The 12135-nt window shown below is 38.8% G+C and overlaps 1 protein-coding gene across 1 annotated transcript in view; it reads left to right on the forward strand.

Annotated features, from left to right (window-relative positions):
- LOC103807746 (chromosome unknown open reading frame, human C2orf47) overlaps nucleotides 1-7004 on the forward strand; it is a 7331-nt gene extending 327 nt beyond the window's left edge. The window contains exons 2-5 of the mRNA XM_009080492.1: nucleotides 1727-1798; nucleotides 3528-3654; nucleotides 4619-4769; nucleotides 6571-7004. Of these exons, the coding sequence (XP_009078740.1) occupies nucleotides 3609-3654; nucleotides 4619-4769; nucleotides 6571-6649 (276 nt within the window). The 5' untranslated portion in view covers nucleotides 1727-1798; nucleotides 3528-3608 and the 3' untranslated portion in view covers nucleotides 6650-7004. The remainder of the gene's footprint in view (nucleotides 1-1726; nucleotides 1799-3527; nucleotides 3655-4618; nucleotides 4770-6570) is intronic.
- The last annotated feature ends 5131 nt before the right edge of the window (nucleotides 7005-12135 follow it).

Consider the following 12135-nt stretch of genomic DNA (forward strand, 5'->3'; position numbering starts at 1 on the left):
GCAACCCGCTCTGGTGGGAGGTGTCCCTGTCTGTGTCAGAGGGTTGGAACTAGATGATCTCGAAGGTCCATTCCAACCCCTATAATTCTGTGATTTAGGTTGAAAAATCCTCCAAGATCATCTCCTCCAACTTGTGACTTAACATGTCAACTGGACCATGGCACGAAGTGCCACATCCAGTCTTTCCTGAAACACCTCCAGAGGTGGTTGCTCGACCGCCTCCCTGAGCACCCTTTCTGTTAAGAAATTCTTCCTAGTGTCCAGTCTGATGTCACCTGTGGACATTGTGGCACCTGTGTGCTCTCCTGTAAAATACATGGAGTTCCCCACAGCCGACTCCAGGCACCTCACTCTGAGTGAGGTGAGTGGAGTTATGCTTTTCTTCAGTAATTCCTTGTTTTCTTTTCCCATATTCCACTGGAATTAAAATTAGCTGGTTTAGCTACCCACAAAAGCAGTATGAAGAAAGGTATTTCCAAATATTACAGAAGCTTCAAGGGGAAATGTGTCTTCTCTTCGCAGGTTTTCCTAGAATGACAAAGTTTAGGAAGGTAGCAGCTGTAGCTGGTGCATGTGTTTTGTTTCTCCAAATTTATGAACCCACTAAGCTTTGTCAGCATAATGTGTCAAAGACGTAATGATAGTTAATCATTAATCATGTAAAAGTTGGAGTTAGTTGCTGTGAAACTTTCAATTATTGTATTTATTTACTTTTAACAAAAAATACCCAGCTCAAAACAACACATCAGGTAACAAGGAATAGAATGTTTAAGTGACTAAGATCAATTCAAGAGAGCAAAAAACCCAGCACCTACACCATATTATTTGCTCTGTGGGCAGAACCATCTGTTTTGCCTTGTCCTGGGGTTTTTTTGTTTGTTTGTTTGTAGTGGCTGTAGAGTCCTAAACACACTGTCCTGCAGAAACACACTGTTTCTGGGTTGTTTGTTTGTTTGTAGTCGCTGTAGAGTCCTAACCACACTGTCCTGCAGAAACACACTGTTTGAATACATAGAGGCGTTATTGTATGTCAATACACCTGCAAAACTGAGGGGAAAAGGAGAGTGGAGTTTCCTGAAGTTTAGAGACTAAAACAGATTTCTGAATGAAAATGTCTACATCGGAGCTTGGGTTTTGACTGAAGTTTGTTTGTTTGTAGTCGCTGTAGAGTCCTAACCACACTGTCCTGCAGAAACACACTGTTTGAATACATAGAGGCGTTATTGTATGTCAATACACCTGCAAAACTGAGGGGAAAAGGAGAGTGGAGTTTCCTGAAGTTTAGAGACTAAAACAGATTTCTGAATGAAAATGTCTACATCGGAGCTTGGGTTTTGACTGAAACCAGGAGATGAGCTGTAAAAGGGGACAGGGGAAAAATCTTTACAGGGAAAGACATACATAGTTTGAATTAATCAAAAAGAGTGAAACCGACATACAGCACACTGCAAAGCTTTTTGTTTGTAAGTAAGCTATGCATTTACTTAACTATTATGGAAAGGTTTGATGCTTTACATGAGAGATTGAAAAGAAACTTCATGTTTTTATCAGTTCAGGAAATCATTTCTGTAGTGCTAGAGGGCTTACATTTCAATGGTCATACTCTCTGCAGATACTGAGATCTTAAATCATGGAGTATTTGGGTAGCATGTCACATAATGATGGATTTGTCTGAAAAATAAGTCAACCTAGAGTTAATTGCTCATGTTTGGGGTTTTTTTGGTAGGCCTTTTCTGTTGTTTCGAAGCTGCTGTCTCAGCGTAAACTTGACCTGCTGGATGAACTTGTGTCAAAAGAGGTAAATGCTTTCCTTCTCCTGTTGGAGCAATTTATTTTCCACTATGAATTAACATGCATTTGGCCTGGCATTGTCTACAGGTACTGCCAGTTTGGTGTCATTTGAGAAAAACAGCGTAATTTAGAACAGGGCAGGTGTTCCTCCTGCAGCTTCTGAGTTTAATTGCAAGGCATGAAACTTAATTTAAAGTTACTGAATTTAAAACAAAATATATTTTTTTTACTTTGAGCATGAGGACCAAATGCAAAAGAGATTGCTGGTGCCTGAGGAAGGATTGAAAGGCAGTGGGTTCTGGACGGCAGGTGGAATTGCTTGTCTCTGGGTGTAGGCAGGTAGCTGAAGCTGATTCAATCTGTGCACCAGAATTCAAATGAGGAAAGGAACTGGTTTGTACTCATCTCTGCTGCACTGATAGGTTCCCACCCCCAAGCAGATCATACAGCTGATTACTGCTTTTGGCTGGAAGGCCGCAGTCTTATGTCATGGTCTCAGGGATATGGCTAATCTGGTTAGTTATACATCAGTGCTGTGTTTTCTGTGTTTTTATGGATTTTTAATTGCTTGAAGTTGTCTTGGCCTTCCCAGGGCATGGAGGGATGCATCAGAGTCAAGTGGAGGAGATACTCCAGGTCTATGTCTGCATTATTACAGGATGTCAGCGTGGCCTATCCTATTGCCACCCATGCCTTTGCAGCAAAGACTGGTGCTGTTCTAGTGCATCCCCTCTGAACAATCTTGCCTCTTCTCTCTGAACAGATAGCAATAAAATGTGAGTTTGTTTCTTGCAAATGTTTTGAAAGAGCATCTCCTCTGCTTCCTCTCAAAAGAACTTTCTCTGCTCATCTTAAATTTTTCAGGTTTAAATTGATCTGGAGACGTCATGTAACCTGAGGATGTAGTAGATGAGGCGGTGATACCACACTGCTTTGTTTTTCTCTTTAGCCAGTGAATTTTGTACCTGCAAAATGTACTGGAAACCACTGTCTTCTAATGAAGATTAGCTCTTGCATCCGTGTAACCTCTGGATTTGTTTGTTATTAAAAAATCGCTAACCAAGTTAGGGTAAAAAACTGTGTCTTAGTTAAAAATAAGTGCTGCACAGCTTCATCTTCCTTGTGACTTTTTCATTTGCTGTTTGAGGCGATGCCTCTGGTCAGTTTGTGCACTACACTGTTTTCCTACCTAACATAGCTGTGTAGGTCTTAGGACACTGGGATACTATGGATGCAAATGCAGTATGGAACTTAATTCCCAGAGCAATGATTTTTCAGTCTTTACTGATTTGTAAGAGTTTAAACGTTTTCTAAAGGATGTGGATCAGAGAATGGAAAAGATAAACTTAGTGGTAATGAAACTGATTTTTGAAGAAATTTGTGAACGATAACTAAAATAATTGAATCAAAAGCTAAGGAACGTACACACAGTGAGAAGGCAGAGGGTGCAATTGTGGAAGCTAAACTGGTGTTTGCTGGGCTTATGTGCCTTGCATTGCAGCTGCTGCTTTTCTAAACATTTTTTAAGATACTTGGGTTTCATTGATTTGAGCTGTAAATGTCCTTCTTCAACATTGCTGAATTAGGTTTTAGGAGTGCCTAAACTTCCCAGTGCTAAATTTCCACTGTTGTGTGTGTTGGACAAATGTTTTAGCTTATTTTATGTGCTGTAGTAGAAAAAGATTGTTACTTCAATTTCCTAATGAAAAACTAAGTGACAGTTTTTCTGAATTTAGGTGCTTCAGGTGCTGAAGGAAAAGATTTCTTTGCTCCCTGACAGCCACAGGGATGCTTTAGCAGCTGACATTGATGCAATCATGTACACAACAGAAGGAGATGTTCGCATTTACTATGATGATGATGGTATGTTTAGAATCCTAAAACGTTTCAGCAGTGAGCAGTCTTACTTCCTGGTCTTGCTGCTAAGCTAATGCTAACACATTTTCCTTACAGATGTGTTTTTGAGTACTATTTCTCATTCCTTGCTTTCTGTTTGTACTTTGTCATATAATTTCTTGATTTCCTTTTAAACCAGAAACAGAGATTACTGTTAACATGTCATGGTACTTTTTTGACTTCTTTTTAGGTTTTGCTTATTTTTCTTTTGTACAGATTTTTATATTATTAGTCCTCAGCAATCTGAAAACACTCAAAACCACTACTATATACTATATGCTTCAACAATGAAAATACATTATCCAAGAAGAGTAGTGAAGGCTGGATAATGAAATACATTTTGCTGTTCTAGTCTTTTTAATGGAATCTACTTTATTCTAGGAGTCCTTAGTTGTTTTATTTAAGCTAGAGGTGAGTTCAAGTAAGTTTTTATTTTGGTTGGATACCAGCCTTATGTGCTCCATTCACTGTCAGGTACAGCTGAGATGATCTGTAGTCTAACCATGGGTCTTCCATTGAGTGTTTTAAGTTGTCAGACCCAGTGAGCTTTTTTCCCCCGATTTGAGAGAAAGGGATGTTTTTGTACTCTTAGATTGCTCCTGAGTTTGAGCTACTCTATGTATTTTTGTCATATCAGTTAGGTTTAGACCTTATGGGAACCAGCTTTTTTTCATATTTTTTTATTATATATAAATACCATGCCACACTCATGATAAAATACATACCTTTCTGCAGAGTGTGAATTTATTGTTGCTAAACAACATGAATATGGTTTTAAATAGCTGTACCATTTGTGATATCCTATATTTTTTACAGCTGATGTCAGCTGTCATTCCAGGGTCTCATTAGAATATATACTAGGCAGCAAATAGGAGTATCTGACCAATGAGAAACACGAGATCTAGCTTACACTTTGTTTTATTTCCAACAGGAAGAAAGTTTGTTAGCATCCTGATGTGTTTCTGGTACCTGAATGGTGCTAGCCTACCTGATGAAGTACCTGGTGGAACCAAAATTTTCCAGATGGTGTTTGGAGATGAAAGCACAAAAGAAAAAAAACATCTTTTAACAGCAAACTATGAGTAAGTTTGTTTGTACCTTATTTTTTCCCCCCTTGTACATGTGCTAGCTGTGTGGTAAGCAGCTGGGGAACTATAAGCATTCAGAGTGTGCCAGTGCAGAACGTGGTGTGTCTTAACTTACCTTGATTCTAATCGAAGTTCATTCTTATCCAGCATTCCAGGTTTGATTTTAGGGCCAAATTTTTTAAATGCCCCTGAAATCGTTATGTTACTACCTTGCTTCTGAGTTGACATAATGGGAACTCTTTCTCTGTCAGGAAGCATTGAATAAGGTTTCTGATCCTTTCCTATACTGTTCTGCAGCTTTGAGGCAGTAGGTCAGTTATTATTTTTGCATTTCTTGTAGCACAGCTAACAGCAATGCAGTCAAGCCAAGTAGTTAAGTGTAGTGCTGTTGACTTGTCCCTTCCCACAAAAATCAGAACTGCAATTTGCTGAAAAAGTAGCTCATGAAAGAGGAGATTATTTAGCCAAACGCTTTTTGCAGAAGGTCAGAACAAAGCAAGCATCACCTGGTGTTCAGACAATTCATGCTGCTGATCCCAGCCCTCAAAGCACACATTGGATAGATGGATTTTCATAAGAGTATTTGTAAGTAATGTCTTTGTTAGCATACTGATGTCAAAGCAGTGCAGAAGAGAGCTGCACAGTTAGAAAAATGTGCTGAAAATAAAATTCTCAGAAGTTGAGAAAAGTGAGGATTTTTGTATGAGAAATACAATATTGATCAATGATTTCTACACCCACATTTGAAATGGAAAGTATGGGCTCAAGTTGATGAGGAGCTCTGAAACAAAGGTAACACTTGTGAGGACACCAGTGCTTTTTTCCTGGATGTTTTTTTTTGTGGATCTAACCCTTAGCTGAATTCAGTATCTTCCTTAGAGTTGGAGGCCTCTAAGGTTCCATTAACCTTAAGAGCCTTCCCTTAAAGCCTGAAATATTTTCCCAATCCTCAGGAGAGAGACCTTTGCAAGTATGTGTTCCTTAAGCTAAACAGGAATGGGCAAAGACACTACAGGCCTTGGGAGCCCAGTGTTAAGTATTTGCATGTCTGAAGAAGACAGTTTCCAGGAGTGGATATGTATGTAATTGCAAAGCAATGATGTTGTCTTATTCTTGTCCACGATATGCAGGTTACTTGGGAATATGAATATTCAGCTTGAAGCTCAGAATTACCTTTAGATGACAAGCAGTCGAAACTGACATGCTCAGAGAGAAAGGCATTAATGACTACAGTAGGAAGGCTACTCTTTAAAAATAGGGGTGGATGTTTCGTTCTCCTATTGACAGTTGTGGAGTTTTCTTTCAGGGAGATTCAGGGCTACTGTGAACTTGATAGTTGGTGTAATTATGAAAATATATTACTTTTTAAAGTATAGTTCAGTAAAAGTGATAATTTTGAAGTAGAATGTGTTTGCACATGATTTCCCTTCACAATGCAGTTACCATCCCTTCGAATGAAAGCCTCTATTTACAGATGAAGATCAGCCACAAGGCTTTATTTATAGTTACTGCTGTGAAAACTCAGTGGTTTCTTGATACCAGGGGCTTTACTGTTGCTGCTTGATCCTGTCTCTGGCATCTGAACCAAAACACAGTGAAGTCAGTGCATTTTGTTTCTTACTATAGAAATAATTTTAATCTTCTGTTTTGGGGCATAAGCACTCTAGAGTCTAAGAAGCTTTTACAGAAATAACTTTGAAGTAAAATACATCTGCATGATCTCTTGTTGTATTAATAGCTCTTTAAGATCAAGTAAATTTTAACAACTCTTCACTTCCTGTCTTTCCTTTTCTAGGTTCCAGAGGGAATTTACAGAAGGAGCAAAACCAGACTGGACAATTACACGGATTGAACATCCAAGACTATTAGAATAAATGCCTTCTACAGCCTTTTTATGTACCATCATAAATGTTCTGATGTAACAATTATCAGGATTTTGGGTCTCTCTTTTTCCCTTCCTGCCCTTTTCTCCAAAAGAGAGATGAATTTTGTATGTTTGATTTCCAAAAATTGTTTCTGAAATTTGCACTGTGCTGCAGAATTACAATAAAGTCTTTTTTCCCCTGAAACAGGCTAGTACAAAGTTAATTGGTTCCAGTGCTCATCCAAGGCATTTAGACAGTGCAGTTTCACTCAGGCAGGTGTTATGGGTATGTTGACTGCTTACATTCTAAGAAGAAATGGTACTGTTTGAAGATAAGCAGCACTTAAATGGCTGATGGCCCTTCTGAGTTACTTTCCTATGTTTCTTTTTTTCCCTAGGGACAGTACAATATATAACTGAATAATAGGCAAGATGAAATAGAAGTAGATGGACTTCTTAGATTGTCTAGCCTCAGCAGTTCATTTTGCTTTTGAATATGTTTGAGATTAAGAAAGTTAGAGCTATTATCAGTATTTGCTACATGATTGCATTAAGAAAAAGCATTGCACTGGGAATATGGGTCAAAGAGATACATATGTTTTGGAAATTTAAAAAATCCTGTTCCTTTCAATTCAGTAATATATAGGCGATTCCAAGTTTAGAGGTTTATGAAATAAATCAGTTGAAAATGCGAATTTAAAAGAGGACCTGATAGTGAAGTTAAATGAAGTCCTTTGTTTGAAAAGCATGTTAAAGAAATGACCAAGTCCAAATTAGATGTTGCAACTGAACAATTTCCCAGTTCTTGCTTGATTGCTGGTTTCTGGAACATGAGAATCTTAGTATAAATAGGTTGAGGCTTTTATATGCAAATCAACAGGAGATCATCATAACAGTTTTCTTCATCCCCTATATCAGCTTGAAATACGAAGTTAATTTTCTGCCCAGACATGTTGTAGACATTAGTACAGCGTTTTGAAAGTGTAAAGTATAATTACTGTGATTCACAGTAGTTGTGATTGAAAGGTATAACTTAAGTTTTCCATAGTTTAGCTCTTTTGATCCAGTAATTTAGTGAGAGGAATGTTTAAAACTTATCAACAAGTTTTTAATGTCAAATCTTGGCAAAATGATGATGCCATTTTGTTCTGCCTTTGGAGCAGCAGCCCAGCCTTAAAATGGAGAATTTGTGATTTTTCCTCTGGACAAAGTGCAGTGATGAGAGAGCACTTTGTCTTCAGGGGAGAAGCAGAATTCTGTACGTATAGCCATTGTGTATGCAGCCAATCTGGAAAAGTTTGAGGCAAAGCAAAAAGTGTTTAGTCTGTGGGCTGTTTGCAGGAGCGATGCTCAATGGTGATGTGATCAGTTTGGCCACTGAATGATGTGCTGCAAGAAGCTGCAATAAGATGTATTTGACAGAGTAAGAAGAGAAAAAAGCAGAACACTAATGAAGTGTGCAGATGCACTCCTAAAAGAAGGTCTTATGATGGAGAAAAAAAGAAACAAGCCAGTGAAGCCTTCTTTATTCAGACTGTCTGCTTTCACATTTAAGGAGCAGAGATCTATCTAGAAATAGTATATGGTAATGGTATATCTTAGGTTTTAATTTGGGCTACTTTATTAGTATCTTTTTAGTTCAATTGGATGTATCAAAATGGGAGTCTATTATGATTAACAAAGGACAACCCTTTTACCTAGTGAGTGCCCCATTTTTTGGCTGCAAAAGCGAAGTAAACCCTTCTGTGAAATTAATGACATGTTTTTGTTTGGTTTGGTTTGTTCACTATAAAACTTGATATGAACATGCTCCAAAGTCATAACACAGTTTTGCTGCAAAAGATGTAGCTGGAAATTTACATACTCTATTTTATTCTTTTGAAGTCGTGTATGTCTTGTAGGTTGGGGCCAGAGGGGAAAGCAGTTGGATGTTTGGGTTTTTTTCCCGTCCCTCTAATCTTTATTTAAAATACTATCCTGGAGTCTGGAAACCTCCATCAGACACAGAACCTACCCATTGTCATATTGCTCCATAAATAAATCAAAAAGGCACATAAGTTACTAAGTTTACTGCTTTGGAAAGTGGTCTTCCACACTGAATAAAACCGGTGTAATTAAACTGAATCTATATTCTAATATTGGCTTCAGAAGAAGTTTGTTCATCTCAATCTAAGACAAAGATGGAGAGAATATTGTCTTGTAATTTGGGGATTTTCAGTGCTGCCATTCAAACACCTTACTCTAAAAATCATAATGCTAACTTAAGTGTTACAGAATCCTAAGAAAGAGCTGAAGGAAGTGTTTTATTAGAAACATCTTCATGATTTGGGAATAATGATGCTCAGCTGGGAGCAGTAGAACAGTGTGGGGATCTCTGTGTCACAGCATGTTAGTGCTCCCAAAATGTCTTACTGATTTGTCTTGGACATGAGCTTAGAAATCACAGTGTGTAAGGATCTGGGTGTGCTTAATTTCCCTTCCATCTCCTTGCCTGACTTCCATTTCTATTGCTTTATCTTGGGGGATAAATATGATTGTAATTATGGTGTGCAGCCTGTAAATCCCCATACGTATCTATCTGAAATACTTGCAGTTTTAGCCTACAAGTGTCTTCATTCATACCCCATTATTTCTTGAAAACAATGTTACCAGGTTTGGTGGTGATTTCTAGGGAAAAAATTCATCTCTCTATTAGGAACAATGCCATTTCTGCTTCATTGTACACAGAACAGTGAGGTCACAAGGTGTCTGGACTACACTTCAACTGGGAATGGAAATTCAAAGTACCACGTTCTCCCCTGGGAGGATTCATGTTTCTTTAGGCTCGTATGGAGTTTGGGAAGCCTTAATAGTTCATTTGTTCATCCAAAACTGTGATAATATTTAATAATTCCTGACGGCTGCTTGGCACAATTTCAATGCATGTGCCTAAATCTTGATGAGTGCTAATTAAATCTGGCCAACAGTCCTCCCATTAATTGACACACCACACTCACCAGTAGATGGCCTTGGTCACAAAGCTATTGTGGCTGGGAAGTGGCCGGCCTTAATGAGAGTGTTAAGCAGGGTAGGGAATAAAATGGTAGAGGCAGTAAGGCCTCTTTAAATCATTTAGACTTGTCTTACTAAAAAGTCTTGATATTCTTACTGGCCTTCATCCTGAGTCAGCGACAGTGTCTTGCGTTCTCTTTGCAGTTCGTGCCCATTTTAAAGTGGCAATTTATCAGTGTTCTTAATATAGGAAAGATGAGTTGTATATATGAATTTACACAGGCATCTCAGTGCCTGACAGTGGCAAAGCCTATTTTTATATTCACATTTTTAAAGTTTGTTTATCATGTTGATTGTGGTTCCTTTCCCTCCTGTCCCAGCATTGTCTGATAACTTCAGGGGCACATTCAACTTTCTCCAGTTTTTAAGGCGTGTTCAAACTTGACCTTACCCTCACTTCAGGCTATGTTTAGTTTTGTTTATGTTTTATTTTGAGGTCCTATGGCAGGAAAGCTGTTAAGTACTAAGTCATTTTGTTTGTCACAGCAGGGGTCATACCTCATTCAAAACTTCACAGCTCCTGTGCTTCTCTTTTTAGTAATGTGATTAAACTTGATTTCTGACCTATGTGCCCCATTGGCTGCAGGTGGGGCCTTTGAGATTCCTGGTTGGCTGTAGGCACATGATGGCTCACAGCTCATAAGAAATGGGATACAAGTGTGTGTAGTGAGAAGTGTGTAGTTTCATTCCTTCCTCGTATGTGGGTGTCATAGTTGATTGCCTACACAGCTGTGCTTTTGTTCTTCCAAGGGAAAGGCAGATTGCACAGTGTTGCACAGTGAGTACTGACCACAGTAAGCCATAGGAGTTCCCCTCCTTGTCTTTTACCTTCTATTTCCATTGCTGATGTGCTAGTCTTTTGGCTTTTTCTAGTCCGGACAAATAGGATGGAGGCTGAGTAAATCACAATGTAAATCTATGCCACTGTTGAAAATACCTCCTTAATCACAATGCTGTCTCTTACCTGTATTTTGTCTGATTTCAGTGATGTGTGCTTTTCCTAATAAAAGGTTCTCCTATTGAAGTTGATGGGGAAACTGTCATGCATTTAAATGGAAGCAGACTGCAACTTTTTTTCTGCCTTTGAAATTACTTCATAAGAGTAACTTCAATAGAGGGAACAATAGAGGGAAGGTAAAATTAGACATGCTGTAATTTCTTATGTGCCATTTCATCCCTCTTCTGCTGTCACAGATCAAGGCTTTTGATAGTGAGCTTGGTACTGTAGTGCCAAGGGAGGCACTGTGAGGGAAAAGAATAGGACAGCAAAGCTAAGTGTAGAGGACATGGCATTTCACCAAGGATGCAGCCCTTTGCCTTAAGGACACAGGGTATTTGGAAACAAGTGGCGACTTGAATGTTCCTCTAAATTGTATTTTACAGTTGACAGTAATCTTTTACATAAAAAGCTCTACTTTTACTCAGATTTGCATATGGGGAAGAAATCTGAGTTTCCAAGATGAGAGCTGAAGTTCCACCTGAAGTTTGCAGAGATTTCATAGTCTGATTGAGGAGGCATGGGAGAGGCTGCCCAGGTAGAGTTGTGGTAAATCAGAGCAACTACAGGCTGTTTCTGCCTTCTGCAGCTGGCAGATCCCTAGAAATTGGGAATGAAAAAAAGGGAGAGAAGGGGTGGGGGAAATGCCTTGATAATCCTCTCTTCTGAACTTTCTGGAACCACTTGGCAAGGGCAGAAACCGCGATTTAAGTTCCAGCTGCCAGGTGTGGAAGTTTTGATGGTTATGTAGATACCTTGTTACCATCTCTGGGTCTGTCAGGATGTTGGTTTCTGTGCTTGCTCATGGTGTTACGTTGCTTGCGGACTTTCATACTGTTTATCTGCAGTACAACCAGACAAGGTTATTACACATGTGTGTTTTGTTTCAGAAACTGAGAAGTGATGAATGTAAACAATGCTTTGAGTGATATTTTTCACATGCTTTCAGAGGGAACAGGATTGAGGGACTGCAGTATAAAGCGACAAGGAAGTTAGTGAAAATGGTTTTTTTGTAGTCCATAACAAATATCATGCAAGGCATTAACCATTAAACAGGTGAACATCTAAACACTGCTGGTGTGATTGGGGTGGAAATTAAGTCACGAAGAGGTCTAGCTTGGATTGGCAGCTGCCTAAAATCTCTCGTATCTGTGTGTTCAAACTACTTGTGGTTAACTAAAATGAGTTTAGTCAGGTACTTTGTCTTTTTTGATTATCAGTGGCCCTCATGCTCAGCTCCCTATAGCAGAACCTTCTGAGGTGTTAGCCTGTTTCCTACAATTTTGTCATTAGTGTCATTAAGTCACTTTTTTTTCTGAGATAAGAGGTGTTTTTCATAAGGTAGAACAATAGAGAGATTGTTGATCCTCTGGGTGCAACGTGCCTTGCTTTTCTGTATAGGAATTCTGCTTGGACTTCTGCAGAAATGTGCTTTTGGAAGGCATCAT

Source organism: Acanthisitta chloris, unplaced genomic scaffold (genome assembly GCF_000695815.1).
Source record: "Acanthisitta chloris isolate BGI_N310 unplaced genomic scaffold, ASM69581v1 scaffold40878, whole genome shotgun sequence".
Classification (NCBI taxonomy): domain Eukaryota; kingdom Metazoa; phylum Chordata; class Aves; order Passeriformes; family Acanthisittidae; genus Acanthisitta; species Acanthisitta chloris.